Source organism: Podarcis bocagei (assembly GCF_964188305.1).
Source record: "Podarcis bocagei genome assembly, chromosome: 12".
Classification (NCBI taxonomy): domain Eukaryota; kingdom Metazoa; phylum Chordata; class Lepidosauria; order Squamata; family Lacertidae; genus Podarcis; species Podarcis bocagei.
The window spans coordinates 41,262,319-41,289,981 of record NC_138137.1 but is presented as its reverse complement, the minus strand read 5'-3'; the positions used below and the strand labels follow the sequence as shown (position 1 = coordinate 41,289,981).

At 44.8% G+C, this 27,663-nt stretch overlaps 1 protein-coding gene and 1 pseudogene across 5 annotated transcripts in view; one reads left to right on the top strand and one right to left on the bottom strand.

Annotated features, from left to right (window-relative positions):
* Positions 1 to 8,958, bottom strand: part of WAC (WW domain containing adaptor with coiled-coil) — a 47,476-nt gene extending 38,518 nt beyond the window's left edge. For 2 of the 4 annotated variants that reach the window (XM_081164115.1, XM_081164116.1), the window contains exons 1-3: positions 8,331 to 8,958; positions 7,696 to 7,732; positions 5,829 to 6,024 (exon numbers count right to left, since the gene is read on the bottom strand). In XM_081164115.1, the coding sequence (XP_081020241.1) occupies positions 5,829 to 6,024; positions 7,696 to 7,732; positions 8,331 to 8,425 (328 nt within the window). In that variant the 5' untranslated portion in view covers positions 8,426 to 8,958. Of the gene's footprint in view, positions 1 to 5,828; positions 6,025 to 7,695; positions 7,733 to 7,882; positions 8,278 to 8,330 lie in introns of those variants that run through there. The other 2 variants (XM_081164117.1, XM_081164118.1) reach the window with 2 other exon arrangements.
* LOC308569884 (microtubule nucleation factor SSNA1 pseudogene) lies at positions 7,567 to 12,234 on the top strand (annotated as a pseudogene). The gene is made up of 2 exons (XR_014013374.1): positions 7,567 to 7,698; positions 11,628 to 12,234. The product of XR_014013374.1 is annotated as a microtubule nucleation factor SSNA1 pseudogene (transcript).
* Positions 12,235 to 27,663: the final 15,429 nt, after the last annotated feature.

Genomic DNA, 27,663 nt, shown 5'->3' with positions numbered 1-27,663 from the left:
AAACAAGTGATCAGTCACCATCATATTTGATGGACCAGTAACAATCATTAGTTAGTGCAACAGCACTGTATCAAACACATGTGCCTGCCAGATACAAGGTTTGCACATAGAAGCTTGTTTTTACTCGTGGATCAATACACACACACACACACACACACACACACACACACACCCCTTTACGATATTCAACAGCTATGCATCATTTTTAATATAAATGATAGGAGTTTTAAAACATGAGATTAAAAACCAAACTTGGCATGAGCAAAACTGCTTCTGCTCTTGCATTGGGGTGAGGGTCAAAACCACATTCCAATAACAGCCCTCCATACATTTTGGGCTGTTGCTCTAGGATGGGCCTCTGAACTTTTGTTAGAGGCTTTTTATGTGTATGGATGGCTGCTGCTTGAAAGGAGTCCTAAATTTCCCATGCATACACAGTGGTACCTCGGGTTAAGAATTTAATTCATTCCGGAGGTCCGTTCTTAACCTGATACTGTTCTTAACCTGAAGCACCACTTTAGCTAATGGGGCCTCTCGCTGCCACCGTGCCGAGGGAGCACGATTTCTGTTCTCATCCTGAAGCAAATTTCTTAACCCGAGGTACTATTTCTGGGTCAGCGGAGTCTGTGACCTGAAGCACCTGTAACCTGAAGCGTCTGTAACCCGAGGTACCACAGTACAGATAACTTGAACCTGGAATCTTGCCTTGGGACAAATTATAAAGATTTTCAAGAGGTCTACATCATTTTCCAAGCATTTAAGCAAAAATGTTAAGTTCAATGGCACAAAAAGACATTGAGGCTTAATATTTCCACATTAATAATTTGTGCAGTAAGAGTGGGAGGGAAGCTAGGCTGAGAATATTAGCTGTGTCATAAACTGAATCTTGAGTTTGAGAACTCTCTAATTCTAAAAGTTTAGCTTACAGAAGGGCAATCTCTATGATTCAAACTTTTTAGTCACTAAGTGACAATAGCTACAAAACTAAATTTGCCCAGCAGAATTAACTTACCTGATTTACAGAAAGCAAATGCTACATCTATTTTCCTGACAGAATAATTAAAATACAAATAGCCCAACAAGTGTTAATTTGTCTATTTTGTTTGGTCTGTGCTTATTGGCAATTATGTCAATATGAATTTATGAAGATTACATTTGTCTTTGTTTTATAATTTTATTAATACTTTATATTTAGTTTTCAATAATATTTAAAGGATGGAGTTAACTGAAGACAATATATTTTTCTTTATATGTTTATATAATCCATTTTAAAAATTAATTCAGCTAAAGCCAAAATCGAAAAATGTCTGACAGCTAAATCCTAAACATGTCTACTCTTACAAATAAGTTCTAACAAGTTCAATGGATATAAAATTAGACTTAATTCATTAAAGTGCAAACGAAGACCAGAACAGCCATGTTAAACAACTTAACATTTCAAAGGATGACCTCCAGATTTATCAAACTTTCCTGCCTACTATTATACCTACCATTCTGTTCTAAATTAATTGTGTTAGGAATTATGAAAAATTAAATCTAGCATTCAGCCTGGACACTGAGATTGAGCTCCGAGGGCCTTCTGGCAGTTCCCTCACTGCAAAAAGTGAGGTAACAGGGAACCAGGAAGAGGGCCTTCTCAATAGTCGCACCAGCCCTGGGGAACACCCTCCCATCAGATGCCAAGGAAATAAACAACTATCTTACTTTTAGAAGACATCTGAAGGTAGCACTGTACATGTATAGGGAAGTTTTTAATGTTTAATGTCTTAGTGTGTTGTAATTTGTTGGAAGCTGCAGAGTGGCTGGGGTAACCCGGTCAGGTGGGTGGTAAGCAAGCAGACAGACAAACAAATTAAATAATTATTATCATCATCATCAGAAAGCTAATCCACTAGGAAACCGCCCCATGACCAGGCATTCAATTAGTGTCTCTTGTGGTTTTTATATCACACAGAACTTTCAGGGACCCCACAAAGGTCTCCAAGAGGCAGTAACATCAAAGTCCTGCTTTTTTACACCCAACATGGTCACATACAAAGCTTCACACTCATTCCTGTCAACGAGGAAACATGCAAGAGCCCACTTGGGTACTACTGCACAACCAAATGGATCAGTATACTTCTGGAGTGGCTGTTCAGCCTAACAGCTTCTGCTACCTTCCCCCAATTTTCATATTTTCAAGTTTATACCCACCTACCCAGTACAGTACGTTCCTTCCAAGTTTTAGCCAAGGAAAGGCATTTTCAAGAAAGACGTGCCCCTGCTCCAGGTACAAAGTGATCATACCAGTATCTCAGTTTCAAAACGGGGTTCAACATTAAGAGCAAGCCCTTTAAATTGTAAGCAACTGAAGTTTAGGCCTTACGTTATTTTCTCGAAAGGATGAATACCCCCAAGATTAAATTTATTCTACAATTTTTAAAATGACAAGCACACATTTACTACCTTTGAGTTTACTTCCAAGCAAATTGGTCAAGATGATCTGTATTAATTTCTACATGGACTATGGGAGCAAGATGATTCCCACGGTGGTACTATATACAATGGTGACTGCCCACTGATTGAAGGGATCTATCGGCAGAACAGGGAGGGAAGTAATTTTTGGTGATCCTCCTAAATTTGCTCCAGAGAGTTACTCAACTCCCTAAAAATTGTCTCCCTCCCCATTCTACTGATGCTAGTAAAGTCACAATTGCATACCATCCTTTAAAAATGAAGCTCCCCACAGAAACATTCTTGACGTACGGTACTAAGATATTGGCAAATATAACACATTACCTTATATTTTAATACTGCTACCCCTATTTTCTAACCAAAGATGAACAAGTCACTGATACTGTGAATGAAGAATCCATGCAAGTCTAAACATCTAATACCCTGAAGCATGGATCTGTGACACAGGTGCATTTAAAAGGTAAATACTGGAGATGTGCATCATCTCTGTGTACCTCCAAAATTATGAGTCCAAAAGGGGTGATTTGTGTGAGCTTTTCATAGTCCCAAGTCAAATTGCACTGTTAAGGCACTTTGAGTCAGATGACAGACTCCCTAAAGTCTCAACTCACTTTGTGGACTCAGTTGCCCTTAAAGCACTGCATTTTTAAAGTGCATGTTGTTGTTGTTGTTGTTTTAAGTACAGCGGTACCTCGAGTTACAAACGCTTCAGGTTACAAACTCCGCTAACCTGGAAGTTACCTCGAGTTGAGAACTTTGCCCTAGGATGAGAATGGAACTCGTGTGCCAGTGGTGCAGCAGCAGCAAGAGGCCCCATTAGCAAAAGCACGCCTCTAGTAAAGAACAGTTTCAGGTTAAGAACGGACCTCTGGAATGAATTAAGTTCATAACTAGAGGTACCACTGTAAAGCCAAGCTGACTAGAGAAACACTAAGCTCTGATGGGGAGGGAGCAGGAGGGCAAGGAGAATCTTTCAGTTTGATGAAGAGGTCTAGATTTTAATCACAATTAATTATTTTCCAGAGCACACCAATTTGGGGGGGAAATGTTCAAGAAAACATTAAAAATTGCTGCTCATTTCAATCTATGCTGTTTATTTTAACCTATGCTATTTTCCTCCCAATGCCAACACCCCTTCTCTATGCAAGTCAATGGTGATATGTCACAAAAAGAAAAGGCTATATCCCAAAAAATCATTGATGGGGGCAGAAGCCCACCCCAAATCTACCAATGACCCTAGGTGTAATAAAATCCTTTCAGGGTGATATTTTACCCACTCCAGTCTTTCCTGGGGGTGTTTCTCCTCCACAGCTACCATGTTATGATTCCTACCACAACCACCCCAAAATAGTAAAAATCATGGCTTTGAAGGGGAATTACTGCAGCTGAAATTTGGCAATTTCACCCCCACTAAAGCGGGGAGCATGCCTGCAAATTGCAACCACACTTGGCAGAAAATAACCGATTTTTTTTCTTTTAACAAACTTTTAAAATTCCCGGATGCATCTGCCTCTAAATTGGCAGGCTTAATCCACTCTGGATCTACTCTTCAAAGTGTTTTAGAGAGTATCTTAGAGGGTATAATAGTCAATTCAACCTACAAGTAGGAATGAACATATGAGCAGCAGATAACATTAAATAAAGGAAGATTTGAGAAGAAATTGGGTGGAATAATAGATTATGCAGCCGACAAAAGACTACCTAGAATGCCATGGAGAGATGGACTGGCAAGTCCAAGGACAAGAGAATGATGAATATTGTATGATGTATTTATAAGTTGTAAAAATGAATTAAAAATACAAAAAATCCACTCTGGAGGGGCTGCTGTGCCTGAAAACCCCATCCACTTCTGTGAAGGGGGAGGTGGTTATGGACATTTTTTGATTCCCCATAATAGTTAACAGAAAGAAAAGAGAGCTTGATTTTTTATCATATCCAATTTAGTTGAGTAACAGAATTGGCTGTAGCTACAGATACAAGTTGAATTTTGTGGCAGTTGCACACCTGTAGTAAAAACTACTAAAGGCCCATTACTCTACTATAGTGTGGCAGAAAAGCATCACAGGCCTGTAGGCAGATGCTGCCTTTACCAGATCAGCAGCTTCATCAATGCTCTTCCAGTACTGGAGGAAAGTCCTAACACTACCCATGAACATCACATGAAAACCTCGGGAACAGGGAGCAAGGGGCAAGGAGAAGGTGGGGACATGGGACATACACAATCCCATACAGTTTCAGAAGCAGCCCCATTCATCCAGCATTAGTGAGAATCTCCAGTGGAGTATTGGAATGAGACTTTCTCTTTTTAGAATCAGACTTCTTGAGATGTAGTTACACTTCATGCAAGATGGCACTGTAGTTGTCCCTTCATCACAACAGCTATAGATAAGAACAGGATTTGGGCTGTCAATTACAACCTTCAAAGTGCAGTGGCAAATATGAAATATAACAGAACCTGAAAAGTTTCTTCTTCTATAGCACTAGGGTGCAGTCATTATCAGAGCATTTAACTACAACAATATGATAGCTATGTGACAGTAAGGATACCTAACATGATAATTTGTCAAAAACAAAAACCTCCTCACTGTCCCAAGAAACTTAAATGCTGATTTGTAATAGCCTTAGCATTAAAGAAAATGCTTCATGGAATTACTGTTATTTCTATTCTTACAAATCTCAAATAACCACGTAATAGGTTTTATTACAATAACATGGTATATAAATTTTGTTTAATAAAACCAAGACACAAGAACTGTGTTAACTCACTGCATTAAGAATTTGTTTTATATATTGCTTACTTCACTAATTGTTCACTTTATTTTATTCATAACATTTGTATCTTTTGACATATAGCTCTTTTCAGAGTATTTATGGTAAACCCCATTATCTTCATAATTTCCCTGAATGAAAGGTTTGGCTGAGTGAGATGTGTAGCTTCCCAAGACCATCCAGCAAGCTTTAAGCTTGAGTAAGGGTATCTGAAGCCAGATACCTCCAGTACAGGGACATTACACTACACTGTCTCTCTTGTAAACTGTACTTAACGGGAAGAACAAATTTTATATCAGGCACATGAAGGCCTGCCTACCAAAAGACACAGTATCATTTCCTTCAAACGCCACCATGCTAGATTGCACTGGAGGGCAGTTTCTACAAAAAGCCCAGGTTTATGAAGCCGTCCTGACTAGACAACAAAAGCAGCTAGGTCTAAAGCCCCCTAACACAGGGATAAGGAACCTGTGGCAGTGTTGTGAATGAACTGAAATAACGGTGAGGTAAATTCTTCACCTCAATGAATGTGCTTTGTTTTGGTGCAAGATTTATTTCAATTACTAGCAGTATTTTGAATACAAATCAGTTAAAGTTTAACTCACCACCATCCCTTTCTCTAACTCTGTGAGTATGCATGCTTTTAGCTTTACTGTGTCCAGTGTTGTCACCATACTTGTTTTCAGGGCTATCAGATCGCCGCAACATTTTATTTGGTGGTGAAGGGTCTGTGGTGTCTCGCATCTTGTCATGCCGGTGATCACCACCACTGGGGTGACTCTTTGATGAGTATTTAAGAGCCTGAAAGAAATAACAAGTACAGATTTCTCAAGCTGTGTTTTGAAATATCTTTTTTAAAAACAGTTTGCCATGCAGCATGGAGAAGCTGCTGTCCAAAATAAATCAAGCCTAGAAATCCTCTTAAGTCATGGAACTAGTTTCACAATTGTCTAGATCCTAACTAGTGCTATGTCATTTTACAAACTTAATAGCAAGTAATTCTGGGTTTTTCAACCCTAATTCCAATTTATTACAAACATTCTATTTCCAATACAGTATTGGGATTTATTCAGAGTAGTACAATTAACACGATGCCTATGTTCAACCAAGTCAAGCTTCTTTTTGATGTGCTACATCATAACTATGTATATTTCATTGTGTTTAATGGGAGACTATTCTCAAATAAGTCTTAAGTACCACCTTGGCTGAAACACCTTGGACTATGCACACAGTCCAACAAAATTATTTCATCTGCAGGATGCAGAATGTTTTTATTTATTTACTAAATGGAGAATACCTTTTACCATATACAGGTGACACTGAAAAATCTTTAAGGCATTTGATACCAGTTTCAGTAACACATCCTCTCCATTTCCCCCCTTAAAAATATATCCCACACAATCTAACCAAATAGTTAACCAAATGTTAACCAGTGGTACCACTCATCTATGAACTGAGATTAATTGTTACGCACTTTGAAGAGCGGGGAGATTTCTGGCAAAAGAATCAAAGGGCTTGATAGATTTTGTAGTAGTACGAGTGGAATGTGCAGCTTTGTAGCATCCACACCACCTTGTGTTATACTAAACACAACAGGGCCTTGTCCAGAACCTCTCTCCATCTGCCCCTTTTCACAAGGCTGTGTGATGAATGTTTACATTAGATGTGCTGTCACTGACTGCAGCCTCCAGTTGTCAAAGCTGCCTCTTTCATCTGATCACTCAGGTATGTAAGTGTAGTGGTAAAAAAAAAAACCTGTAAATGACCGTATTTACACCTCCAGCTCTCCCTATCCTTTTAACACTGGGGAGATGACAAAGGGAAAGCCTCAAATGTCCCGTCCCCCCCCCCCCACAGCTTCACTCCGGCCATTTCCCAAATTTATTCAGGGGTACCTTCAACATGGTCCCAATTTAAAGTTTTCTCAGTTGACAGAAAGGGTTTGAGGAACTAGAATTCCCTTCGGGCTTTACTACAAGCCCAAGGCCTAGAACCTATCCCGGCTCCTATCTCGTCTCCTACGGCAAGAGAAGACGGTCAGCGGCACTCGGGAAGCCTTTTCGGACTCGGGTTCCGGCCGCTTACCGCCATCCCATGGGTTTCGCTGGGGGGGGGGGGACACGAAAAAACAATGCCGCCCTCCGCCTCCTGCGGCCCGCATCGGGCCTAGGCCTCTCGCTTCCTTGCCCCGCCGCCAAGCGCCTCTCGCCGCCTCAGCTCGCGCTCAAGCCCTCGCGGTCGCGGGGGTAAGAGAGCAAGCAAGAGCCAGAGTCGCCGCCGCCCCCTTGCCCCCTCCCGGCCCGCCGCGCGCGGAGCAGAGCGAAGGGAAGCGGTTGGCTCCCCTCCCCCGCGGCCTGCAGCGGCGGCCGAGGCCTGCGCTCGAGTAGTTTCGCTCGCCCTCCCACACTCCAGTTACTGCCGCCGCAGGGGCCTATCGGTGTGTGGGGCTGCGGCGGGCGAAGAAGTCGGTACCTGGTAGGGCTGCGAGTCCCCCTTGCGGTCGTGACAGCTGGAAAGAGAGGAGAAAAAGACGTTACGTTAGCGAGCGACCGTTACTGGCCGTTGGTATTGAGGGTGGGGGTGGGGGGGTAGGAAAAAGAGAGAGAGACGAGAGAGAGTAAGACGGGAGGAGGGCGGAACGAGAAAGGGGGTTATTTACCCATCATTGAGTCTTTGCTTATTCCTCGCATACATTACCATCAATGCCCGGCCTGTGTGTGAGAGACTGAGGGGACCAGGAGGGCGCGGCCGGGCCACGGGCGCCGCCGAGGGGGGAGGGGGAGGCAGCGCTCCGACCGGGGACAGGGAAGAGGAGGAGGAGGGGGAGGGAGGGAGGAGGAGGCGGAGGAGGGGCGGCTCAGGCAGCTCGGCTGTGAGGGGAAGCAGCGCTCACGGGCCCATCTCCTCCTCTCCGCACCAGCGAGAAGGAGAGGCGCCCCCGCAGGACGGACACACGCGCACAGCGGGGCGCGGGAGGCACAAGGCGGCCGCGTCCCCTCCGCTGCTGCCACTGGCCGCCTTCGCTCGCTCGCTCGCTCGCCCTCCGCCGCCGCCGCCAACACCTCCTCCCCCCTCCCTTCAGCTACAGCTCCAGCTCCCAACACTACCGCCGTCCGACTACATCCGGGAAACTCGGACGCCGCCGCCTTCGCTTAACGTCGGCTGATATCGGCTCTTTCCGCCAAAGCTCCTCCCATTCCATCCAGTCCTTTTTTCTTTTTTGAACCCACCCTCTTTCTTAAGTCTATGCCCCGCCTCCTCCCTTCCGGATGCTAAGGCGAGTTCCTTCGGGAAACAGCGGCCATTTCCGTCAGGCTCCGACAAGCCCTCCCTTGGGTTGCTTGGTTCTTTTTAGCCTCCCTTCGCTCTCTGTTCGGTCGCTGCAGTTTCGGAAAACATCGGTAGTCTCCGTGCAGCCTGCAGCCCTCGCATTCGGGCGGCACCGGCTGTCTCCGTCACGGATCGCTGTCTCCACTTCGACTATTTCCGCAAGGGGAAGGAGAAACGCCGCCACAATCGGTTATTCCCGTATCTCCCCCCCATCTTAATCCTCCGAGAATGAGCTCCGGAAATACGCTCGTAAAGTGGTGGATAAATTCAAGCTAGGTGGCTTGGAGTTTTTCTTTGGTTCCTGTTTCGGCTGAACGACGTTCTCTGCTGGGATAACAGAAACGCGTTTTGTTCCATCCCCGACGAAGCCGAAGTTACCGGAGTTATTTAGTGGGCGTTACCGGAGGTGAGGATGGAGAACTAGAAAAATGTAGCTATGAATGGGACTTTCGTAGAATTATAGAGTTGGAAGAAGCCCGGGGGTCATCTAGTCCAAGCCCCTGTAATTTAAAACAAAACGTCACCAGAACCATTTCTGCACTGTGTATAGTTTGTACAATAATTTGAATCTCCAAGGAAAGCCTTCTGGGGTGGGGACACGAAAACGTCCTAGTTGCATGCCTATCCAGGAGTAAAACGCGTTCAGTTATGCGTGTTCCCATGTAACTAGGTAGACACGCTTCGCCCAGAGCCCTCTGTGGGCACTTAAGGCGCGATCCCATCCCGCTTGCCCGAGAGTGAGCGCCTATGGACCTAAATGGGATTTACTCCAAGCTCCACCGAGCTGAAGCGGGGCACAGATTTCCGAGCGAGCCTTTGCAGAAGCTACAGTCCCGGGCGGGCTTATTGAGCAAGAGGCGCCTTTCCTTCCAAACAACTAAGCGCCGCGCAACGCTTGACTTGGGCGGGGCTGACGCCGCATCAACCCGCCGGGGCGTTTGCTTGCGGGAGGGGAAGAAGTAAGGGCCGCCGCGGCCTCAACGCTCGCAGTGCGCAGCCGCGGAGGTGTTCGCTTCCCTGTGTCCGCGCCGAGGTGCCCAGTGGCTGCTGCGGGCCCCGCCCCCTCTCGGCGCCTCATTCCGAGCGATCCGCGGCAGGAAGGAGGGTGACAACGGAGCTATTCTGGGAGGCACGTGGGCGGCCGCTGGTCTATTCTGGGTCCGGGGGAAAACAGCTGCCCGCAGCGCGGAGGCGAAGCAAGGAGGGCGGGTTGCCGGGGAGGCATCTCCCCCAACTGGTGGCTGGGCGCCGCCGCTGCTTGCTTTTCTTTGGCAGCTTTAGCGGAAGGTTTTGAGGGGAGAGAGAATACAGTGGTATCTCGGGTTTAGTACTTAATTCGTTCCGGAGGTCTGTACTTAACCTGAAGCACCACTTTAGCTAATGGGGCCTCCCGCTGCAGCCGCGCTGCGAGAGCACGATTTCTGTTCTCATCCTGAAGCAATGTTCTTAACCTGAAGCACAATTTCTGGGTTAGCGGAGTCTGCAACCTGAAGCGTATGTAACCCGAGGTACCACTGTGCAGCCAGCGCGAAGCTCCCTTTCCCCTTTATGGATGTGCAGGAAAGAGTAGGGATCTTCTCCCTCAAGGGCACTTGAAAAGCTGCGCTTTCAAAAGCCAAACTTACTCCTGCGCAGGCGCCTGTGCTGGAGGATTCCTCTAGCAACAAAATCAAAAGTAGTAGAGTCCCAGTTTGCAGGCTGAGATTGGATGAGTTTGGGGACTACTCTCTTGTGGGTTGCACAGGAAGGGGCCTCTCCCTCGAAGGTGAGACGCCTGAGCCCTCCAGACAGAAAAGTTCTAGTAGCTGGCCTATTTCTCACTCCCCTCCTTTCAACCCCAGGGACAGAATCCTAAGGCAGCCGTTCCGGAAATTGTGGGAGAAAAGTGCCCTGGAGACTTGCTGTATTACCCTAAGTATATTTATTTAGGAGTTAAGCACAGTTGAGCTTCTACTAGTACAGGTAGCCTTAATGGTGCATTACCTTCTATTACCAGCAAACGTACAAGTTAAGCAGGCGCTATAGAAGAAATGCTTAGGCAGGCTTGGATTCTTCTCAGCACCCTTAAACCCTGCAAATCTCCCCAGAAACCTTACTTAAACTGCAGTAAATCAATCCTGAATAGTCTGGTGCACATGTTGCCAGTGTATTTACTTTTCTAAGCCATCCTATAGCTAGAGAGCACCTTAATGGCCCTATCCTAGGACAAATAATAATTTATTATTTATACCCCACCCATCTGGCTGAGTTTCCCCAGCCACTCTGGGCAGCTCCCAATTGAGTGTTAAAAACAACACAGCATTAAATATTAAAAGCTTCCCTAAACAGGGCTGCCTTAAGATGTCTTTTAAAGATAGGATAGCTGCTTATTTCCTTGACATCTGATGGGAGGGTGTTCCACAGGGTGGACGCCACTACCGAGAAAACCCTCTGTCTGGTTCCCTGTAGCCTCACTTCTTGCAATGAGGGAACCGCCAGAAGGCCCTCGGCGCTGGATCTCAGTGTCCGGGCTGAACGATGGTGATGGAGACGCTCCTTCAGGTATACAGGACCGAGGCTGTTTAGGGCTTTAAAGGTCAGCACCAACACTTTGAATTGAAGGGAGGCGGAGACTTATTATTAGCATGAGAACCTTGTGAGAGAAGCAGGGAGGGCAAGGGGAGATTAATCCTTCAATTCTTTCCCCTATTCTGTTCTTCCTCAGTGCTCCTCTCCCATGCCTATCAAGGCACATGCATTCATATAATCTCACTCCTGCATCATTCATACATGGAGTTGTGCATCTACACATTCTCTTGCACACAGCACTTAAGTGCACACATTTTAGAGCCGTCTCAAAATATCAGCAGCTTCATAACGTCTTGGAAAATACCATTGGCCACTTGCATGTCAGAGTGGAAGAAGTTAAAAGTAATGGCAAAATAGGATCCTTGGAAACTTACTCAAATGGTTTCCTTAATCACATTTTCTACAATTGATATTGAAGCTTCCATTATGTATGTGCTGGTTTTACAGTGTTGCTCAAAAGCACTTAGCAATTTTTCTTTCTTTCCTTTTTAAATTATAAAATACAGGCAGACAGTAGTGAGATCAGCTGGTGGAAGCAGGAATCATTTCCTTCTCCTCTGAAGGGTGGAGCCAGCAGGATGACTCACCAGGGGGCTGTTCTACAAGGTTATAATAACGAACTTGTGAAACACATAGAAGACTTGTACATGCAAAGAGAAGAAGTGAGCAAGCAGATAAGGGAAGCGGAAGAGGAAAAGAGTAGGCTCCAGGATAAAATCGAGACACTGACAAAACAACTGGATTGTGTGTGTGAAAACATAGCACAGAAAAATGCTGCACAGAAGAAACTTGATGAAGTTCTTGCCGAAGCAGCGTTGACTTACGAGAAGATCTTGGAAAGCTCTAGGATGCTGCTGAACGTTTTGAAAGCCGAAACGGGGAATTTAGACAAAACGATAATGCTAAATAGAAATGTGACTGGGGATATTCAAACACTTGGGCTCCAACAAACGCAGCACTAGGCTTTGTGAAAAGTTATATACAAGAAATGTCCCACTTTGATCTTGTATTGGTGGGTTTATTAATGTTTTTATTATGTATCAATTGTTACTTTTTATAAAGAATATCATGGAAGCAATAAACAAGTTGAAAATAAAGTTCTTTAAAACTTAACTGCTTATCCTAAGATTGTTTTAGATGCTGCAAGGACTACATGTTAGAGCCAACTGACACATGATCTAAGGAGCCTAGCAGCTGCTGGATCAGTGAACAGAGTACTTGGGATTCAGCATACCACGGGCTGTGCTTAAAGCAACAGTGCAGCATCTACTATTTTTGGAACAGAAAGGAAAGAATTGGTTTGTAAAATGCTTGCGGTTCCAGTAATACGTCTGAGGGCCATGTGGGCAGGATTTAGGACATAACACTGGGTAAATCCTGCAGGGCTTTTCCACTTTTTTGTTGCAAGCTTTTACTGTGTCCCTTCATAACTGTGGTACACTAGCAACAACTCCTTCCAAAGGAGCTCCTTGGAAGATGGGGACATGCCTCTCTCAGCCAGTGGGTTCTGGGGTCCCAGACTCAAGTCATTTCAGGCTGTTGGATTACATTATCCCTAAGTGACCAAACTCACCTGTGATCTATGCAAAGTACCCAGCCCTCACCAGCGTTGAGGTATAAGCCGATGGCAAGGCATTACATCAGCAGCTCAGAAGACAACAATGCCCCTCCTTGGGGGGGAAAAACACTGCAAAAAAAAGAAAAAAGTTGACTATTCTAGAGGCAGCAGTTGTCCTCTTAACAAAGGTGTATATTGTTTGTGTACAATACAATTCACATCATACAATGCAAAATGTTAAATATGCTTTTCAGGAGAAATACGCTGCCCGTGGCAATTGTCTTATTGTTGTGATTCTAAATTGGCCCTTTATCTTGAATTGTCCTTGGAGATCGAAAATTGTCCACCCCAGGAAAAGTGTGTGCAACAGTGAAAAGGATTGTCCGAGCAATTGTGGTGGCAGTCATGGAATATCCCCACAGTGAAATCTTGCTTAACAAATGTGAAGAGGATGTTACTGATGCAGGAGGACACAGTTGACATTCTTGCCTGTATAGAGAAAAGGAATGCTGTATGTAAATCAATACGTGGAAAAATGCGCATGGAGGCTACTTTGCACATGATTTGTTTTCCAGGATGTGCATTTGAAATCTCAAAACTGAATACCTGTTGATCATGTTTTTGAAGCCTTCAATTCCACAAAGTGTTTTAAGAAAAATACTTCAACCAATGAAAAAGTTCCTTGCCAAAAAACCACAACTGATTATGCATAGATGCCATACACATTTTTATTTGACTTGGGCAGGAGTGATGAAGGTAAGGAGACTGAAATGTCCTCAGATCAGCATATGACAGTAAGGGACTTCTGGCTGACTGCTCTGAAAAAACGGAACCGACTGGCAGCATCCTTTCTCAAGTCAATTCTCAAGGTCCCAACAACTGCAGGAAAAGCTGCTCTCCCTCCCTGTCTCTCTCTATATAGAAATATATACATAGCATTCCAGCATGCCAAATTGCTGCTGTCTGTTATGCCTCCAAAATATTGGTAGTTGTGGGCAGCAGCTGTATAAAGAACTGCTGTCTAAATTTCCATTTCCCCTATTAATTGAACCTTTAATTCTAGTAAAATTGTGCTTGTAATTATTGATGTGCCTGACGACGGGCAGTCAGGTTGTGCATCTAGAGCAGTGACCAGTGGAGGAATGACCGCTGGGAGGAGCGCAGAGAAAATAAATGCCATGGTTCATCTGCAGCAGCAAAACCAGACACCTTCACCTGCCCCACCGACAATAAAGCATGTGTCTCCCATATCTGTGTCTATAGCTTCAGGACTGTAAGTGCTTATAAGTGCTTTAAAAAAAAAGATTTTATATAGGTAAGTTATATAGGTGGTTATATTGTGAATCACTTTGGGATGCCTTATGGGAAACAAGTAAATGAAAGAAATAAGTTTAAAATAATAATAACAATAAATAATATGTGCTCTGCTAGCCTGCTGTGGAGCATGAAGTCCTGTTGGCAATGTTGACATAAGAGTCAACTCTCTTCTCTCAACGTCTGGAAAAGGGAGAGTGCCACCTTGTCCTTCGCCTCAGGCAGCAAAATATATTGGTCCGGCACTTTTTGCAGAGAAGCGTCCCTTGAAGGATGGTGACTTAAGTATGCAGCCACTTGATTAACTCAAGGTATATTTTGATTTAATAAGGCCCATTTAACCAGTCACTTCAAATCTTTTTGATTGATTGCACCCATCAAATCAAGCAGTTAGGTAACTGTTGGTTTTATTTTCCACTTCCAACTCTGCTCACAAGGAAGTGCCAATAGTGCATAATCCCGAAGCCTGTGATGTCAATTTGAAAACATTTGGTGGGGATGGGTTTTAGGATAAAATTAAGCCTCCTAAGCCCTTAGGTCTTCTATCTGTCAGTTTCACTCATATCATCTTCCAAAATTAATGTGATAATTCCAGTGATTATTTGCGAAAAAAGTACGGAGTTCCAGCTGCCTAAGCCAAATTTGTCTGCACCATAAATACGCTCTCGGAATCCGCTGCCTACATAAATAAGTCTGTGGAATAAAGTGTACTTACATCACTCATAAGCATCCTGCTGCTCTCTTAAGAAAGCCTTGCAAGACTCAGTTAATTTATCAAGCTAAATGAGGTCATGTTAAGAGTTGCGGCACATGATTACGGCAGCTGCTGAGTATCCCTCGCTGAATGGAGAGGGAAGCCTCTGGCCAACTGTTGTTTTCTCACCCCTAAGAAGACACTTTAGAGAGGGCTCTGCATGCTGCTAGCCCATCAAAGCCCTCTTCATTGCTAAGCTTAACAGCTTAAGCCTAGACTTGCTTCCTCTGAAGTTAGTCCCACGGTAGCTTGCCCCCAGTTAAAGGTAAAGGTACCCCTGCCCGTACGGACCAGTCGTGTCCGACTCTAGGGTTGTGCGCCCATCTCACTTAAGAGGCCGGGGGCCAGCGCTGTCCGGAGACACTTCCGGGTCACGTGGCCAGCGTGACGAAGCTGCTCTGGCGAGCCAGCACCAGCGCAGCACACGGAAACGCCATTTACCTTTACCTTCCCACTATAAAGCGGTACCTATTTATCTACTTGCACTTGGGGGTGCTTTCAAACTACTAGGTGGGCAGGAGCTGGGACCGAAAGACAGGAGCTCACCCCGCCGCGGGGATTCGAACCGCCGACCATACGATCGGCAAGTCCTAGGCACTGAGGTTTTACCCACAGCGCCACCCTTTGCCCCCAGTTAAGCGCACACAAAATTGCAGCCCAATTCAGTCACTTCCATTAGAGCAGGGTTGGGGAACTTGGGGGCTGCCAGATGCTGTTGAAATACAATTCCCACCAGACCTAGCCAGCAAGGTCAGGGATTATGGGAGTTGTAGTCCAAGAGCATCTCAAAGACCACTGTGAACTACAGTGAGTCTCATTCTACAATAAATAGCTATATTTTATTTTATTTTACTTTTAAAATAAGTTTGGGGCATTGAGAGGGTGGCTTGTGTGTTGCAATAAGCTCTGTATCAACCATTTTCCTATATTCACTCATTAAAAACTACTGCAGCTGCAGGGTGGAGTAGGGTAGGTAAGGTAGATACTGGGCCATTTGCAATTCCAGAGTATTTTCCAGACTCGTTTTCAGAAAAGCTATGTGGATCCGTTTTACCAGTAAGCCACTTCCCTGGTCCCTATCATTTCTCCCTTATTCTTTGTGGGTTTGTTAGTGAATTTCTGAAGTGAATAGTTTGGGGTCTTTGCCTTTCTGGATACGATTTCATATCCATCCCCAAACCTGGAAACATTCTCCCCAAACTCAGACATTATAGAGTTGACTACAATCACTGTGGTATGATGAACTCTGCACATGAACAGAGATCGTTGCTTCACATTTTCAGGACCGAGTCATGCATGGCAAATATTTTCTGGTGTGTTCTGTTGTATCCTGACTCAAATGAAACAATCATGTTTTCCCCTACTGGTTGGAAGAGTCTGTTCTTTTAATTTAGAGGAAAACAATGTTTTGGATAATGAATACTTAGATTTTGGGGGGAAGGAAAACTACATGCAACTGAAAGAAAGCCTTTGTTGTGTTTTTTATGTTTAGGTTTTTTGAGAACAATGGATGCATAGATGTAAATTTTGAAATTTTGAAAACTTATGCTGTGTGTCTTGGCTTAATTTCTAAGTAAGAGGTATGGAGTCAATCTTGTCTGGAAATCATACTTGGGCCTCTTACATTGGAGCTGTTTCTTTGTCAATAGACGTGGAGAGAACATTTGGGGAGTGGGGTTTAGAGAGGAGGAGACAATGGCACTCTGCACATGCGCAATGACTAAATAAGTGCTGTGCAATTTCTGTCGAGATGAAAACTGCAACCCTATGAAATCAAAATATTACCAGCTGCCATTGTCCAGCTAAGCTGAGCTAAGATGTCAGTGCTCTGGAGCAGTAAGGAACAGATATATGTATTCCATCCTTAGAAGAAAGGCTTGCAAGGTGACAAATGGCATTCTTATTTATAATGGATCTGTGCAATCTGTATAAACAGATATGGAAACAATTCCAGTTTATGAAACCAGTATGTGTAGATAACATACGTTTTATACACTCTGGGCTCCATAGAATCTGAGATGCCAAAAGAAATGATCACAAATCCAGAGTACAAAGCAGAAAAACATGGGTTAAGAAACTATATTTTATTGAACTAGAATCATCCTGAAACCCAAAGCAGATGTGCAGCATGATTAACGATCTGCCTGACATGATGGAAAGATTAGGAATAAGATAGATGTTGGAAAAGGAGACGATAATCAGAAGAGAAAACCCAGAGAGGTTGAAGAATTTTTGCGACTGAAGAATTCCAGAAGAGAGAGTTCTCTCTTTTTTGCATTGATTAAGTGTTTTGCATATATCACAAAACAGAAAACTGTGTCAGTAAAATAACAGAAGTAGAGCATAAACTATCAGATATGTTCTGCAAACAGTGTATTCTGTAATTATGGGGAGCAAGCATTGCTGCTTTAAAAATGGGAGCACTGATGGTTAAAGGCAAGAAGAGCAGTGCTCCGATCTGATCCTGAAGATAATCAGTTCACAAAGAGAAGAGAAAATGCAATGGAATATTTTCTTATTTATGCGTTTTGTTTGCTGTCCTTTTTATTTCAACAAGTATGACACAATTCAGATATGAAGGAGTTATTATTATTATTATTATTATTATTATTATTATTATTATTATTAAATATATTTATGTCCCACCTCTTAACCATGCAGATTCCCAAGGGTACTGCAGAATGTCAATATATGAAACCAAAACACCTCAGCAAAGAAATAATCAGTCAATCAAAATGCAGAGCGGCAGCAGAATCAGATCATGTTAAAAGCTGAACGGGGCGGGCGGGAAAGGGAAGCATCCTGAACTGCTCTTCTCAAAGATCTGCAGAGAGAGACCTGGCAAATGTGCTTTCATTTATTTTTGAACTTTCAGTCTTTGGACTTTTTTCACACCTTACCCCCATGCAGTAAATACATAGGCTGGATCGAAGACACTTCAAAGAAGCGCTTCAGTTAAACATGTTGTAAATTTAAACAGGGAAAACAAGTAGAGAAAAACACGGGCTCCACAGCGCCATCTGGTGGCAAAATGTTATATCGCATATAAAACGCATATAAATCGGTTTTTCTTTACCAATCTAGCTGAGTCCAGAATTGCTCGCCACTCATTTATTGCAGGAGAGATCAAGGCATTATCTCCCAATGTAGCTCTTCTGCTGCTTGTTCACATGCTTGTTTCAGCCAAGGGTACCTGCTATTGTTTGCAGGCACAATGTGGGTTTTTGTCACCTGGGCCCAGGCATTGAACCAGTGAGCTTGTTTCAAAAAGAAGCAAAAGCCACTCTCTTCCCCTTGAAATGCCCTGCTGCTTCAGGAAATGCTCCCTAAAGGTATGTTAATAGCGCTGTTAGGAACCATATGCTGCCCTGCTTAATGGCTTGGCCGCTGCACCGAGTGCTGGTTAATGGGCAATAATTAACCAATCAAGGCTTGTGGCTTGCAGCAAGAGAACAGAAATGGCTGCCTAGGCCTGTTCGCAGGCGCACTCAAGGATAGGCAGCTGAACAAAGAAGCAGCCACACCATATTGGACGTTACTCATCCCTGGTCATTGGCCAGGCTTGCAAGGGCTGATGGGAATTGTAGTTCAGCAACAGCAGGAGGCCCTAAGTCGTCGTCCCCCCCCCCCCCGCCTCCCATGGCTCTTTCCCATGGAATCATCAACCAGAGGCAGATTAATGTGAGAAACACACCCACTACTTACGGCATGTCATTCACATACGTTCTCTGAAACACAGGACTGTTCCATGCCAAAGAGCATCCTAGGCTGCATTCCATCCCGTCTTGCACTCCACGCTGAAAATGTCAATCATTCAGGAAGTCACTGATGCTTGGATTTCAAAGGGAGGACGCGGTCTAGGTATAGCGCCTAGCTATGGCGCATCAGTTTCAGGCAGGACGATGGGAGTTGTAGTCCAGCAACATCCAAAGGGCACCACATTGTCTATCCCAGTTTGCTCAGTCAAGTTAATATCCTGAGCTGAAATAGTAGGAAGGAAACCTGTCCGGGATATTTTTGCCCCTCGTGTTTAACTTCCATTTATTCTAAATTTACTCCTGAAACTAAATTTACTCCTGAAACTAGGTAGCGCCACTGATGAGGGTACACTAAATACATAAAATTTAATCTGTGGGATTATTCTGGATTTAGAGATTGCCACAGCACTGGGATTTTGCTCCTTTGTCTCTTGTGGAAGAAATTCGTCCTGCGTTTATCCAGCAAGTTCTGAGCTGTAGTAGTAGTGGTGTTGTGGGCTTTGAAGATGCTCGAACTCAGGACGAAAGGGAGAAACACGCTAAGAGGAAGGCACGCTTGGCAAACCCTCACCGTGATCAACTCCCTCCCTATGTCCCCACTGTGGAAGGACGTGTGGATCCAGAATTGGCCTCCACAGTCACTTACGGACTCACTGTTAAAATGTGTTTAATGGAAGGCAGTAGTAGTAGTAGTAGTAGTAGTAGTAGTAGTAGTAGTATTTGTAGCCGAATACTTTTAGCCAAATCTTACTTGGCTACAAGTGATCACCAAAGAAGAAGTAGTATTCAGAGGAGTTTTGTTGGACCATAGTAGTCCAAGCACATCTGAAGGCACGACATTGGCTTGTCTAAATAGTGCCACAGAGAGTGAATAGGCCAAGTTGAGCTGCGCTCACAGCATGTATTGTGGGTAATATTGACTTATGAAAAGTCCCATTTTTATTGTCTTTATTCTAGACCAATTTTCATGATGTTTTCTAACCCGGTGAAGTTGTACACCTCACTTCATCCTGGAAGATCCTTGTGATGTGGGGCAAACAAGCGTTTGATAAATACAGCTGAGGATTCCACCCCTCCATGCTCCACCCATACCAAAATGGTATTGTATTGGAAAAATAAACTCATCACCTGAAAAAACCATGCAAGCTATTCAAGGAGGGGAACTGGGCATAGCTGAGACCCTGAGATTCTTCATCTGCACATTCAGTATAAAGATACGGCAATCCCGAGACTCTAACTTGAAAAATAGCTTTCATGTAGCATTCTTTGAAAAGGTCAGGCTTTTGGGGACTACGGTGTCCTAAAAGAGTCAGAAAAGTAGAGCTGGAAGGAGGAGAGGCAATTAACCAGGCATAGGCAAACTTGGCCCTCCAGATGTTTTGGGACTACAACTTCTATCATCCCACCACTGGTCCTGATAGCTAGGGATGATGGGAGTTGCAGTCCCAAAACATCTGGAGGGCCAAGTTTGCCTATGCCTGCAATTAACGTTGTAAAATGGGAGTCAAATATATCTGGCATGAGGCAGAAGTTTTAATGCTCAGCAGAGCTGGAGGGATTTGCAAGGGGACAACGAGTCTCTTGTCTCTGCTGACAGAAACCAGACTTGTGGCTTACCATGGGCTGCTGCGCATGCTGTGGCTCCATTATTTGCACTTGCGCTGCATGTGGCTTTGGGTCACCCTCTGTGGGCTGCTCCCTTTAAAAGAGCTAATAAGCTGCACATGAGCTAATGAGGTTTCTCTCTTCAATTAACACATGATCATCTTCATTTCCTACTGGCACGCAGCAGAAAAGCCTCCTAGCAAAAGTTGCCTGCATTTACCCGTCTCTCAGCAGTAATTGCTTATATTTGCAGCAATTTAGGGCCAAACTAGGCTGGATGGGAAATGTGTGTATGCTAAACATGCGTGTGCACTATTCACATGAGGCAGTGGAGTGTATTTTTACCTGAAATGGAGTAAATCCAGCCTCTCCCTCGCCTTATCCCATTGTACTCTGTAGATTTAGGCACTTTTCTCCTCTTCTGGTATCGGGGTTAGGGTTAGGGCCAGGCATAGGCAAACTCGACCCGCCAGATGTTTTTTGAGACTACAATTCCCATCATCCCTGACCACTGGTCCTGTTAGCTAGGGATGATGGGAGCTGTAGTCTCAAAATGTCTGGAGGGCTGAGTTTGCCTATGCCTGAGTTAGGCTGTGGCTTGGGGTGGGGGGGGGAGTGAAACAACTGCTTAACAGCTAGAGAGGGCGTGTGGGAGGACGTGCTCCATTTGGTGTAAACAGCCAAAAGTGGTTTGAAAAAGGGAGTGTGAGTTGCTGGGTGTACACTAGGGTAGGGAAGAGATTTCATCCAGTTTGCATTTAAAGGCAAGCCTACCCAATTGCATTTTCCGATACGATGTAAGAATCGGAACGCAGACGTCCTTTGAAATTTGCACTTCTTTGATTAGAGCAATATATGCAGCTCTCCAGACAGGTAATGTGTACAAAAATGCCAATAGCGAGGGGAAATCTGGGGGAAAATGTGTATATTTGTGAAAATAACATACAAAACTGCATTTCATTAGGGTATGTGGCTTTGCAAGAATGTGCCTTTTGGCAAAATTGCATCCTGACATGTATTAGGATAAACTGTGCACTGGAATGCTTAAGAAGTTTCATGAAGACTTTTTTGTAAAAAAAAGAATGAAAATCAAACTGGTGTGGATATGTGGAGAACTGAACTTAAGATGGGAAAAATAAGAAACAGAGAGAACCCGAAATGGGAAGCTTCTCCTAATAATCATTTAAAAGATGGGATAGGTCTTAATCACCTTTACTTGCAAGAAACTCCCACAGAGCTCATGGGGTTTTCCTGGCAAGTATTCTTAGGTGAGTACTTCACTACCTCCTCCTCCTCCTCCTCCTCCATCCCCAATTTGTAGTCCCCCCGGCTGGTTTTGCAGCTTTTTTGTTTGTTTGTTTTTGATGCCTTTGATGGGAAGGGTGCAAAGTAAAGGATGGACACAAATATTCACATGCCACTTCAAACAACAATTGTGAGCATTTTCCCCTTCCCCTGGTAAATTCAGAAGGGGAACAGCAAAAGTAATAGCTGTTCCAGCATCCCCCTTGGTGGAATGCACATCTATAACACTAGTATACCTGGGCATCTGGTGGACCACTGTGAGAACAGGATGTTGGACTAGATCCAGCAGCGCTCTCCTTATGTTCTTAAGCTGCCTCGTTGGGCCCCGCCTATAATTCAAGAACCTGCTGTGGATTGCAACCTCTATTCCAGAGCTCACTTTCCCTCTCTTTACTGTCAAGGCCAATGCTTCTCCTCTCCCAGAGAGATGTTGATTAGGGCCAGATGTTGGGTGAAAGGTTATAGGATCAAATATCAAAGCACCCCATTTCCCTAACCTGGCAGAGTGAAAACAGGAGGCCCACGTCAAATTTATGACTGGCCTCCTCCTTTGCCCGAGGAGACAGACCCGCTTGAATTCCAGCACTTGGGTGCGGACACATGCTGGCTTTTGTTTCAGTTGGCCGTGGCCTCGTTGACCTCTGATTCTGAACAATGGCTGCCAAATGATTAATCGCAATTGCATTCCCAAAACATTTTGGAGGCCTGACCTCTTCGCTCAGGGATGGAGCCGTGCTCCATCTTTCCTTCTGCATTCCAGAAATCAAAGCCAGATTTGCTTCTCTTCCCCCACTCTCTGTTGGTATCATTTGTTGCCTACATAACATGTTTTCCCTGCTACAGAATGTTGAGAAACACTGGTTGAAACAAAATCTGGAGATGAGGAATAGGTAATTAAAGACAAAATGGTATTCTAGAACCATATGGGGAGAAGCTGTACCTCAGGCATAGAACACATGTCTTACATGCAGAAGGGCCTGACGATGGAAGATGGTCCATTAGGATGAATGGGGCGCTGCCCCACCAATCTCAGTCTGCCCTCAACCAGCCCCTACCTACCTGCCCTTCCGAGGTACATTCAGAGGTGGGGAATATTGCATTGCTTTTCCTGATTATAATGCTAGCACCTGCCTTCCCCTTCCCACTTTCTCAGCAGCTTGGAGCCACCATTTAAACTTCCCAGAATGCCTCCCATCTGAGCACAATTCCATGTTATTGTAGGGAATTCAAATGGCAGCTCTCCCCAAGCCACCTGGTGTTGATCAGAGTTCTGCTGCTCAGTGTGCCTAGCAGGGCCCATTGACATAAGGGAGTGTCATTTTCCTGGGTGTCTTTTCAGAGCTTGGGCTGGCCCTGATACGTATATTTGCAAACACATTATCTGTTACATTCACACTTTAATTTCAAGGGTACCCTTAAAACAGTGTCATGTAAGATACACGGTTGCTCCATCCCTTTTCTCTCTCCTTTTATACACAGAGTTTCTAGCTTGTGGGACTCATTTTGTTCTTTAAAAAATATATTTTCAGTAGGGCTGCCATACATCTTGATTCTCCCGGACATTACTGGGATATCAAAGGAGGAATTGACGTTGGGGGGGGGGGATTTCTGAAAGATGACGTTTTTGGGGCGTTTTTGTAAAAATAAAAATAGAAAGCTTAACAACTTGGGGAGCATGTCTCCTGGTTTTTATTTTTCGAAATATGGCAACCCTCTTTTCAACCCACCTTTCCAGTATAAAAGCCCTCGAGGCAGCCTACAAAATCAGTGAAAACCTGTTAAATAGCAAAAGCAGTTCTGCCATGATGTCATGAGAGCCAAATTGCTGGACCAACATGGGAACAGTTTGTGGTGCCTTCCTAACTGAAAACCTCTTTCAGGTTTTTATAACCCGCAATTATGAACACAGTGATGTTTTAGGCATATCATCCTTAATGGTGAGATCTTTCCCCCTGCTCAGATCTGCTTGTCAGATCTGTCCTTTGTGTTCTAATCATCTGCAAGACATGATTGATGTGCTGTTCTAGGCTTTCTTAAAGTGACCTTGTTACTTTCCTCTTCCAACTTATATCTGAGGAAGCATCCCCTTACCAGCTCTGCTCTTTTGCATCTTAATTGACAGACCCAGCAGGAGAAAGTTTTATCTTTTAAATCAGGACATTTGGGGGGCAGCAAGCCTCTGAGTTAAATCTGATTAGACTATGCAGATAATAATTTCTTGTTCACTGCAACATGTTGTTTTCCGTAGTGAAATATGCCCATTTACAGTAAACAGAAGAATGTCTGCAGTAAATTAGGTTGTGCAATTGGAAGTACAGATGGAATTGTTTGTGTTTCCCCTTCCTAAAAGGACTGGGTTTTCCATAGGGAAAGTAGAGACTTTTAACTGCTGGGTTGTATTTTGAGAAATTCATTCATCACCCACTATTGCTAATTTGAAGAAAAGAAGTGATTGGTTTTTACAGTAGTTCATTTGCAATCAAGCCAGGAGAGTAAGCACTCCATTTAGCAATATGTTTTGACAGTCTCCTGCATTTAATTTTACAATTTTGGAATTTGCGATTGAATCTGTAGAAAATGTGGTGGTGGAAGAAGAAGAAGAAGAAGAAGAAGAAGAAGAAGAAGAAGAAGAAGAAGAAGAAGAAGAAGAAGAAGAGAGGAGCACTAATACTCTTCTTTTCTGAAGTGTAAAAAATCCCTTTTTATCCAGCTATCTTTGTTACAGAGTCTCTCATGCTGTCCCAAGCCTGTGTGGTGGTGTGTGGCACTTTGTTTATTTTAAATGGTACAGTCATGTTCAGAGAGAGTATACGGTACTTCAGAGTTCTACAGGCTCGGGGCAACAGCAGCAAAAGCAGTCCCACACCTTGATGCCTTGCTTGCATAAAGGTGCCATCAAGCAGGAATTTAGGGCAGATGTCTGGGCAACTGAAGCAATACACAAGACAATCTAAAGAAGCCAGCCCCCTTCCGCCCCATAAGACCCTTTTAGGGTCGCCATATTTTGAAGAGCAAAAAAAGGACGTTATGATGACTCTCGTTTTAAATACCCCTACTATATGTAGGCAATAGAAGCTGTGATATATTGTTGAGGAGGGCAGGAGAAGAGAAGAGGAAAGCAAGTCTTCAGCCACTAGTTATGGCTATGTCTCATCCAGAAAGTATAGCCAGAGACATTTTTGAAAATTAAAAAAATCTACCCGTACAGAGATTTTACCCCCAAAAAAGAGGACGTGTCCTGGAAAAAGAGGACACAGGTTAACCCTACAAGTGCACAGTCTCAGATTACCAGCTGCACCACTGCCTCCTTGGGAGCTTCTGAAGGCATTCTGTTGGCCACAGTTAGAGGGCTATAGCCAACTAAATTCTACTCAGAATAGACCCATTGAAATTAATCAACCCAAGTTAGCCATGTCCATTAATTGCAGTGGGTCTACCCTGAGTAGAACCCAGCTGGATACAACCTCGAAAAATAATGGGCCCTTAGTCTGATCCTGAAAAGCTGTTCTTCTGAGCTTAAGCTCCAGCTTATGCAGCGCTCAGGACAGCATTGTTCATCGCCTGTGCCACAAACACTGCAAGTTCTGTGTTCAGAAAGCACAAATTCAGTAGCTCCAGGGGCTGCATTTTGCTCTGCTAGCAATGAATCCAGAGAAGGGATATTGCCCACCTGAGCAGTAAAAAAGTCAAGGACTGCTTTTAATTTGCAGCAATATTGTGCAGTAAAACAGCAGGTGGCACTGTAATATCTAATATGTGCCTGAGTCAACAACTAAAGACAAATAGGTTGCAGGACACTTTTTCTGTTTGCCTGCTTTGAAGGAACCTATTGCCACTTTCTGCCTTTGACTTATGCAGCTTATTATTTGAAAACAGCCCATAATAGACTGCATAGGAACTCTTAGTATATCCATGGTAACACTTACGCTTTCTGAATGTCAGCAGGCAAAGATCTAAAATGCTAAAATATTTTTGTAACCTAAGGATGTAGGCCTCTTTCAAATGTTTAACCACCAAGCTAATCCTCCGCCTGCCCTGGCTTGGGAACGTGTACCCAACACCAGCATGAACACCATGCAAGGATAGTCAACGTGGCGCCCTCCAGATGCTGTTGAACTATACCTATCATTACACCTGACTATTGGCTATGATGCCTGGGGATGATGGGACTTGGAGTCCAACTGCAACTGGAGGGCAGCTCAATGGCCAATCCTGGCATAAAGAAATTTACATGGTCCCATATACGTGAACAAAATAATAATAATAATAATAATAATAATAATAATAATAATAATAATATCCCAACGGGATATTAAAAACATGACAAACATTAAAAACTTCCCTAAAGAGGGTTGTCTTCAGATGTCTTCTAAAAGTCAGATAATTGTTTATTTCCTTGACATCTAGGGGGAGGGCGTTCCACAGGGCAGGTGCCACTACCAAGAAGGCCCTCTGCCTGGTTCCCTGCAACTTCACTTCTTGCAGTGAGGGAACTGCCAGAAGGCCCTCAGAGAACAAAGGTGGGGAACATTTTGCAGCCCGAGAACTGCATTGGGTAACCTTTTTAGAGGACTGGGTGTGATGGCCTGGGATTCAGACTCGGAGGCTGAACCTGAGGGATCCCAGCCTGCACAGGATTCCCTGCCTCCAGAACCAGCTGAGCCGGGGCTGGGGCATGAGCCTGAAGGGTCCTCACCTGTGCTGGATCCTCAGGTGCAGGCACCAGCTGAGTCTGCTCTGGCTTCTGAGGTGAGGGAGGACCCATTGCCTGCAGGTGCTCCACTCTCAGCCCCGTCAGAAGAAGTTGAGGTTGCTTCTGGGTCTGGTAACCCTCCAGCCTCTCCTGAGCTGCAGAGGCTCAGGGCAGAGAGGTGGAGGGAACTAAGTTCCCGCAGGAGGAGTGCTCACCTCCAGGCCAGGAGAGGCGAGTCACCAGAGGATCGGGGCTGCCCTATGCCTCGGGGGAGATAAAAGCTGGCCAGCCCCAGTCCCAAGTTGTGGGAGCAACATTGTTGGTTGCTAGTTCCTGCCTGAGCTCCTGACCCACCCTGGCTCCCTGCTTGCAAGCCTGTTCCTGACTTCACCCGGCTCCCTGCCCTGCACCCAGCTTCAACTACTACGGACTGCCTCCGCTGCACCTTTGACTGCGGACCGGACTTGGACCTCACCTCTCGGGTAACCCACGGGACCAGTACACTGTGTTCCTGTGATGGACAAGGCCAGAGGCAAAAGGTGGGTGGGATAATGGATGTGACTCTTCCCTTTGTACAGAAGTCAGAGAATGATGCAGGCAGGTAAGGAAGCAAGCAAGTGGCCTTGTCATAGTTCAGGGCATATGAGGATGACATGATCGTGATGAAGGACCAGTGAAAGGGAGAGTGCCAAGGGCTGGATAGAGAGTGTCCTGAGCCCCACACTGATATCAGGATTAGTCAGGCTCTGGTGCGGGAGAAGGAAGAGGAAGAAACAAAGGTGGGACCTGAAAGGCAGGAACTTGAGTTGGAGAGGGTGGGGATCTCCCCTTTCCACCCCACCTTCTGTCAGCTGGGAAGAAGGAAGAGAGATGTCAGTTCTCTCCTCCTGACTTTCCTTCAGAGTGGAGAGGCTCAGCAGAGGCTCAGAAGGGCTTGGAGAAGCCACAAGGACAGCTGAACCAGGGGCAGCAACAGCTGAGCAGGAACTTGAAGAGGATGGAGCAGTCTTGTCACTTAGAACCAGGCCCTGCCTATGCAGGTGGGAGCAGGCCCACCTACCCTGCAGGAGTGCACATCTGCATTCTTGTAAAGTGAGCAAGCCTTGCAAGTGAGTATGCCAAACCTTGCCTTTAAAAGCTTGGCAGTGGAGCCGTGGAAACTCGTTGGGACAATTTTGTTGCTTTCATCCAGTTCTCAGCTTCTTGCCCTGCTCTTGAATTCCTGAACCATGAACCTTGTGCCTGCCGCAAAGCTTGGAGTGTTATTTGCCTGAATGAATACCTCATTCTTACTTGAGGGGGTTTTCTGGGTTGGCATTGGGAAGGCAATGAGGCCTAGAACCCTAGGCCTGAGGGGCCTCACCAGAGTCAGTTTTGGGGGAAGTGGAGGATCAGCACAGGCTTAAGCCTGTATCAAATGTGCCATGAATATCTCCCAATGCTTTTGGAGTTCAACTCCCATCACCCCTGACCATTGGCCATGCTAGCAGGACCTTGTGGGAGTTGAAGTCCAACATCTGGAGGACAGCAGGCTGGTTCCCCCTGTGCTCACACA